This window comes from Rhincodon typus, chromosome 5 (genome assembly GCF_021869965.1).
Source record: "Rhincodon typus isolate 14 chromosome 5, sRhiTyp1.1, whole genome shotgun sequence".
NCBI lineage: Eukaryota > Metazoa > Chordata > Chondrichthyes > Orectolobiformes > Rhincodontidae > Rhincodon > Rhincodon typus.
In genome coordinates, this window is record NC_063336.1 from 5,297,680 (window position 1) to 5,305,969 (window position 8,290).

Sequence of the window (8,290 nt, forward strand, 5' to 3'; positions counted from 1 at the left end):
AACACTGCTCCCAGAACTCAAAGATAAAGTCATCGTTTCTGGGATTCATGATAATTCCCAGGAATTCTGTAGGAGGTCTTCAGGCTAACGTTATAGGCCCAATCACCATCTACTTCATCAACAACCTTCCCTCCATAATAAGGTCAGGAGTGGGGATGTTTGCTGATGATTGTGCAATGCTCAGCACCATTTGTAAGTCCTCAGATACTGAAGCAGTCCATGTTCAGCTGCAATACAATACAGACAATATCCAGGCATGGACTGACAAGTGGCAAGTAACTTTCCCACCATTAAAAGAGGAGTGAACCATCATCCCTTGACATTCAAAGACATTACCACCATAGAATGTCCCACTATTAATATCCTGGCAGTTACCACTGACCAGAAACGGAATTGAATCTGCCATATAAATACATTAGCTACAAGGGCAGGTCACAGGTTTGGAATCCTGCACCGAGTTACCCACACCCCATCACCCCAAAGCACGTCCATGGCACAAGTCAGAAGTGTGATGGAATATTCTCACTTGCCCGGATAAGTGCAGCTCCAACATGCAGGACACCATCCAGAACAAAGCAGCCTGCTTAATTGAGATAACAAGGTGTAGAGCTGGATGAACACAGCAGGCCAAGCAGCAGCAGAGGAGCAGGAAGGCTGATGTTTCGGGCCTAGACCGTTCTTCATCCAGCTCTACACCTTATTATCTTCCTGCTCCTCTGATGCTGCTTGCCTGCTGTGTTCATCCAGCTTTACACCTTGTTATCTCAGATTCTCCAGCATCTGCAGTTCCTCCTAAGCCTGCTTAATTGACTCCCCATGCAGCACCTTCAAAATTCACTGCCTTCATCACTGACACACAGCAGCTGTATTGGAGTATACATCACAGCTCCTCTGATACATCTCTAAATCCACGGCTTCTATGACCTCGAACGAAGCTTGGTTAATGCAGTTGGCTGGACAGCTGGCTTGTGGCCTCGAGTGTCTCCAACAGAGCAGGTTCAATTCTTATATGACTGAGATCAGCATAAAAAGGTCCCGCAATACTGACCTTGGCCCACACCTGATACGTGGTGGCCCTCAGGTTAAACTCCCCACCAGTCCCCTGTCTCTCTAATGGCAGTTCAGCCCTCTGGACCTTTGGAGACTTGTCCTTCCATGTAATAGGAAGGTAAGGGACACCACCACCACCTGCAAGTTACTCTTCAAGAAACATCATCTGACTTGGAAATATGTCACAGTTTCTTTAGCGTTGCTCAATCAAAATCCTCAAACTCCCTGTCTAATAGCACTGTGATGTCCCTATACTTCAACTACTGCATTGCTTCAAGGAGACAGCTCATCACCACCTTCCCCAGAGGTGCAGGGAGGGACAATAAACGGTGACCAAGCAGTGACGCTTACATCCCAAGAACAAATTTTAAAAAACACATAATAAAGCGGTTTACCTTCATTCATGAAACTCTAGGATTATTACACTGCCTAGAAGAAATGCACTGAGGGTCAACTGAACTGAAGCAAATACCTTTACACTACATTTTTATTTCAATTAACTGTCTTAACAAAACTAATGTCTTACCTTAGCTGCAATCTCACTGTCACTTATGATAGATGAGATAAACTCATTGGTTGGCTGTGCAGGGCAGTCAGAGATCGGGCACGTACAATTTTGCACCAGGTTTTGCTCAATTCTTGTTATTAAATACTCTTTCCAGCAGGACTGAAAACACAAAAATCAAGACTACATCAAAATACAAACAATAATGTCAAATAGAATCATTACTCTGTACTATGCAGGTCCAAACTGAGCCAAGCAACACTGCTCCTTTCTGATCAGGAAGACTGAAAGTTAACTGGATAAAATATGGCTCCATGTGTTCCAATAGATAGCCCCAAAGGAAATCTTACAGGAGTGAATGAAATAGTGAACAGGACTGAAATCCAGCTTTGAACAATAATTAGACCCAGCATTGACCAGGACAGATTCAAGCTTGAAAGTCAAACTCAGGACAGGCACGAGAAAACATGTGTGTTACACGGCTAAGAGATAGCAAGAACTGCAGATGCTGGAGTCAGAGATAACTCAGTGTGGAGCTGGAGGAACACAGCAGGCCAGGCAGCATCAGAGCAGGAAAGTTGATGCTTTGGGTCAGGAGGCTTTTCTGAAGAAGGGTCCCAACCTGAAATGTCAGCTTTCCTGCTCCTCTGATGCTGCCTGGCCTGCTGTGCTCCTCCAGCTTCACAGTGTTACATGGCTAAATTGTATTTGCAAAACATCGAGACCAGGGCACTAGATTTATTTAACCAACAGTTGGATGTAATAGAAATGGCAGGCACTCTGGAATAAGACAGGTCAAACGGTATCTTCATTTGAATGGAGCTTGTGTGACCTCAGTATGATAACAGTAAACCTACTATTTGAGAGGGATCGGTTTTTATTAACTAGAGTTGATCCTTCACATAGGGAAGTGTTCTGATGAAAGGTGACAGACCTGAAGCATTAATTTCTGCTCTCTACAGATGCTGTCTGACCTGCTGAGTATTTCCAGCATTTTCTGCTTTTATTTCATCTTTCACAGTCACAGGTTGCGTCATAGTGCACAAACAGAAGGAGCAGCAAGTCTTCACTGTGGTGTCATCTTACAATATTTCCTGGTTCAGAGTACTTAAGGACAGAGCCACGTTGAGTTCCTTAAATTTAGCGGTTGCTCACAAACTACCTCCCCAGTCTCAAGATGCAAGGCTTTACACAGGTACCCAATTTGCACTTCACATCAAGGTTTCAGTTAGTTAATCATCTTGATCAGTACTTAAATCATAAAATCATATAATTCAGTAGAGGCCCTTCTGTCCATCAAGGCATAACTGCCAAAAAGTACATTAAATCTACACTGGTTCCACTTTCCAGCAGTAGGCCCATTGCCTTGAATATTATGACACTTCAAACGCTCATCCAGGTACTTTTTAAAAAGGTTGAGTTTTCCCACCTTGACTACCTTCCCAGACAGTGCATTCCAGGGCCCCACCACACTGGGTGAAAATAGTTCACCTCAGTGAAAAAGGTTTTCCTTAAGTCTCCTCTAAACCTCCTGCCCTTCACTTTAAAAGCGTGCCCCTTTGTTACTGACCCCTTAATTACAGGCAACAGCTGCTTTCTATCCCCACTGGCTGTGTTTCTCATAATTTTATACACACAAAAAGATTTAAATCAAATACCACAACTGGCTTTAGCAATTGTGAACTAAAGAAAGTGGTGAGAGGGTGAAGCCAGGTTTGTGCTCTTTTTATCCTCCAGTAACCTGCAAATGCCAAAAGGGGACAAGACAAGTTTACTGTGAGCCCAGACTGCTCAGATAGCTTACTAACACATACCTGTGCGATTCACAGGTGAGGACTGACCACTTATGCGTGGTACCATTATGGAGCACAGAGCTGTAACTAAGCATGAGTCAAAGTCACCAGGAAAGAAGAGGGAAGAGCCCAATTTATATTTATCAACTGACCTACACTGCTGTGATGAAACAGTTCTCATAGTCTAAAAATCATGCTTTATCACGATTCCAGACCTTCTCCATGTCCTTGCATTGTGTACAGGAGTAAGGCAGGCTTATTGCAAATGTATAGGTTCCTCGGGACACCTTGAGTATTGTGCACAGATTTGGTCTCCTAATCTAATAAAAGAAATACTTGCCATACAGGGAGTGCAGTTCAAGTTCACCAGGCAGATTCCTGAAATGACAGATTTGTTGTAAGAGGAGAGATTGGGTCGACTGGGCCCGTTTCACTGGAATTTTGCAAAATGAGAGGGGATCTCATTGAAATGTATAAAATTCTCAGTGTTGGACAAGACTGGAGGATTAATGCTTCCAATGACGGGGAGGTTCAGAATGAAGATTCATGGTCCAGGATATGAGGTAGTTCATTTAGAAGAGACAAGGAGAAATTTCTTCACTCAGAGGGTAGTGAATCTGTGGAATTCACCACCACAGATGGATGTGGAGACTAAGTCATTGAATATATTTAAGAAAGATACAGATTTCTAGACACTGAAGGGGTCAAGGGGAATGGGAGACAGGAGTGCGGTGTCGAGATGGACGAAAAGCCACAATTATATTCAATAACAGAAGGGCCTCAACAACCTGTTCTTGCTCCTACTTTCTATGCTTGTTATTACAATCAAATTTGAAATTTGAACATCTCCTCAGACTTTTGAATTTATAATCAGCTGCTATATTTGTGGTTGTGCCCAGGGCCATTCTCATAACTTCTACTTCAGTCAGATGGTCAGCCCTGTTTCGAAACATCATTCCACCCATCCAACAAAGCAGACAACTGGTTAATGTTCGTATTCCAACTCGCAATCCTCTAACTGTAACAACAGCTGAAAGTCTTGGTTGATTCTCAATTTTCTCCCTCCTCCCCATTCTGGTCTGTGGTGCAGGGGGGGTGGGGAAGCAGGGTTGCTCTCCAAGTCTTCTTCCCTCCTAAAACATACAGGCTTCAAAAAATCAATGCCCTATTACCCGACCACAGCAATCTCAGTGTTGCATTGCACAGTGTAAGGTGCTGAATGTTCATTCAGCTTTCTGACAATACTGCACAAATCCTACAATGAGCATAACATCCCAAAATGTACTTGAACAGGACTCACCTTACAGCAGTAGTGCATGCAGCAAAGAGTGGGAGCAGCTTCACTTTCATTAGTAAGCAGGTTTAGACAAACTGGACATTGGGCGATGGGGCTGCGAAGTGTTTGTGGGTTCCGGACCTGAAGTCCCGCCGCCAACAGAAGGACCTCACAATCTTCAGCATATCGCTGCACCAATAAGTCAACGTTCCACTTGCTGTGCATGAGCAAGTGCTGTGACGTATCAGTGGAGATGCTGAGTGTGTCCGCAACCTGCAGGACAGTCTGGTTCATCAGTTGCTGCACCTCCTCTTGACTCATGGTTCGGCCCATCGACATGAGCACTGTCTCCAGCACTCCTTCTTCTGAGCTCCGTGACCCAGCCTCAAAACCGCTGCTAAAGCTTAAGACAAACCAAAGAAAATAAATCATTTAGCCCTATGAGCACTGAGTCATCAGTGCAGATTCCAAACCATTAGCCACACATTCCATATTAACCAGAGCAGAAGTCTAACACTGGACTTTAAAACTCAAGGTGCTGAGACAATGAAACGGTCAGCTGGGGCCCAGCCTGCCTACTCAGCATGATATAAAGGCAGCGATCTCCCAGTGGACTGGTCAACATCCATTCCTCAACCATGCCCCCCACTAAAACTAGTCTACCGATCCACATGCGCTAACACTTTGTGGGATCTTGCTATGCTCAATTTGGTTGTGGTCCGGGCCTGTAAATCAGTAACCACATTTTAAGTTGACTGGCTGAGAAGCACATTGGCAGATGCTGACGACATGAAAGGCATTTTATAAATGCAAATTCAATTATTTGCTCTTTGTGATCAGAGGAAAATTGTCAATTGAAGGGCAACTTCAGAACCATCCATTGACAGGAAACATTAATTTGTTTTTCTCTCCAAAGATGCTGCCTAACCAGCTGAATATTTCAAGCATTTTTCTATTCATCATTCAAATGAGGCTTAAACATATTGTTTTCACTGTGGAGGATGAGAATAACATACTAGCTTTACAAATGAACCTAAAAATGTCAAAGACAGGAATAGAATAAATTTGATAGAGGACATTATTGAGCAAGACTGGGTTGAAGGATATTCCAAGTAACGATAGGCTTGTCAGTTTAACATTGCTGCTGGGTAAGATTTTAAGAACCGTAATCAGGAAAAAATTAACAGGCATTCGGAGATGTTTGAGTTGGCCAGTACAGATTTACATAAGATGTCATGCTGGGCTAAATTAATTCATTTTTTGTTGAACAAGGGTGGTGCAATTGAAAGAAATGCAGTGTATGTTGTCAACATGGGTTTTTAAGAAAACCTTCAGCAAAGAACCAGACAGAAGGAAAATGATGCTGAACTTTTCCAAAAGCTCTGGACAAGCTTTGAAGAATTGATTATCAAGGGTAACGGGGAGAAAGCGGGAGAATGGGGTTGAGGAACTTATCAGCCATGATTGAATGGTGGAGCAGACTCAATGGGCCGAATGGCCAAATTTCTGCTCCTATGTCTAATGGTCTAAGCTGCAACTGAAGTATTACATCCAGTTCTGGTCACCATGCTTTAGGAAGGTTGAGGGTCCTCAAGCAGGTGTGGAGGAGATTCGCAGAATGGCTCCAAGAATGAAGAATTTTAGCCAGAAGGTTACATTGGAGAAGCTGTGGCTCCTGTCCTTGCAGCAAAGCGGATGGAGGGTAGATTTTATGGATGTGTAGAAGATCCTGACCAGGTTACAAAGAAAAAGAGAGAGAAAGGCTGTTCTCATTAGTTGATGGTTCAATGACTGTGAACGCAGGCTTAAGGTTTAGGGTAAGAGATACAGAGAGGATGTGAGGAATGACTTTTGCTTATACGGTGTGGGGTAATAACCTAGAAGTTGCTAGCAACACAGGTGATGGAAGTGAAGATCATGAATAATTTTGAAAGGAAACTTAACAGATGCTTAAGGAAAAACAACTTGCAGCATGAATGCACAAGGCAGGAGAATAAGATTGGATTCCTCCACAGAAAGCCAGGATGGGCACCGTGGGCTAATGACTCTTTGGCCAAGGTTTGACAGTAATGGAGAAAATCATGAGGCTAAACAGGGGCAAATTTCAAGACGTGATCATTTTCATCCTGAACTAGCAAAGAGAGAGTGAACTTTTCATAATTTTCAAATATTCTCGGAATTAGTCACTAGTCAGTCCAGACCTTGAAAGTGGAATCACAGGTAGACAGGGTAGTGAAGAATTTATTTGGTTTGCTTGTCTTTGCTGGTCAGTACATTGAATATGGGAGTTGGAATGTTATGTTGCACCTTTACCAGACATTGGTGAGGCTACTTTTGGAATACTGCGTTGAATTCTGGTCTCCCTGCTATAGCAAAGATGTTGTTAAGCTTGTTGCCGGGTTTGGAGGGTTTGAGCTATTGGGAGAGGCTGAATAGGCCGAGACTACTTTCCCTGGAGTATCGGAGTCTGAGGGGAGATCATATAGAAGTTAATACAATGATGATGGATGTGCCCCGTTTAGCCTCATGATTTCCTCCATTACTGTCAAACCTTGGCCAAACAGTCATTAGCCCACGGTGCCCATCCTGGCTTTCTGTGGAGGAATCCAATCTTATTCTCCTGCCTTATGCATTCATTCTGCAAGTTGTTTTTCCTTAATAGATAAGGTGAATAGTAAAAGGTCTTTTACCCAGGTTAGAGGAGTCCAAAACTAGAGGGCATAAGTTTAAGGTGAGAGGAGAAAGATTTAAAGGGGACCTAAGGGGCAACTTTTTCACATAGAGGGTGGTGCCCATATGGTAGGAGTTGCCAGAGTGGAGGAAGCGGGTACAATTACAACATTTAAAAGGGATCTGGATGGGTACATGAATAGGAAAGGAAGAGGGGGATATGGGCCAATTTAGGATATCTGGTTGGCATGGATGAGTTGGGCCGAAAGGTCTGTTTCCACACTGGAATACTGAACGGTTTTGGGTCTCTTATCTAAGGAATGACATACTGGCGATGGAGGCAGTCTAGAGAAGGTTTACTAGCCTGATCTCATGTAAGGAGGGACTGTACTTTTCATGAGAGATTGAGAAAGTTGAGTTTGTACTAGTTTGAGTTTAGAAGAGTTAGAGGTGACTTTATTGAAACATAATACTCTTAAGGAAGCTTGACAGGGTAGATTTGAAGAGGCTGTTACCTCTTGTGGAAGAGTCTAAGACCAGAGGACAAAATTGCAGAGTAAGGAGTTGTCCAGTTATTAGAAATCGGATTTAGTTCTCCTCTCAGAAGGTCGTGAATCGATAGAATTCTTGATGAGGTTGTTGACTTGCTTGCCGACCTGGCTTGTTTTTGTTCAGATGTTGTGTCACCATGCTAGGTGGTGTGGAGCCTCCGATGAAGCAATGTTACTCTACTCCGCTTGGAATTTAAACTGTCCAGTCTGTTATGGTGAGTACTGTCATTTCCGGTTTTGATCTGTATGGCTTTGTATATGGGATCCAACTCTATATATTTGTTGATTGAAGTATGGGTGGGGAACCATGCCTCTAGGAATTCCTGTGCGTGTCTATGTTTGGCTTAGGCTACTATGGTTACTTTGCCTAGGCCAAACATAAACACGCACGGGAATTTCTAGAGGCATGGTTCCCCACCCATACTTCAATCAACAAATATATAGA

At 43.3% G+C, this 8,290-nt stretch overlaps 1 protein-coding gene across 1 annotated transcript in view; it reads right to left on the reverse strand.

The window, feature by feature from the left end:
- Window positions 1-8,290, reverse strand: part of LOC109920363 (cullin-9) — a 186,665-nt gene that overhangs the window by 21,021 nt on the left and 157,354 nt on the right. Inside the window, exons 29-30 of the mRNA XM_048596632.1 lie at window positions 4,649-5,027; window positions 1,577-1,717 (exon numbers count right to left, since the gene is read on the reverse strand). Coding sequence (XP_048452589.1) covers window positions 1,577-1,717; window positions 4,649-5,027 — 520 coding nt within the window. The remainder of the gene's footprint in view (window positions 1-1,576; window positions 1,718-4,648; window positions 5,028-8,290) is intronic.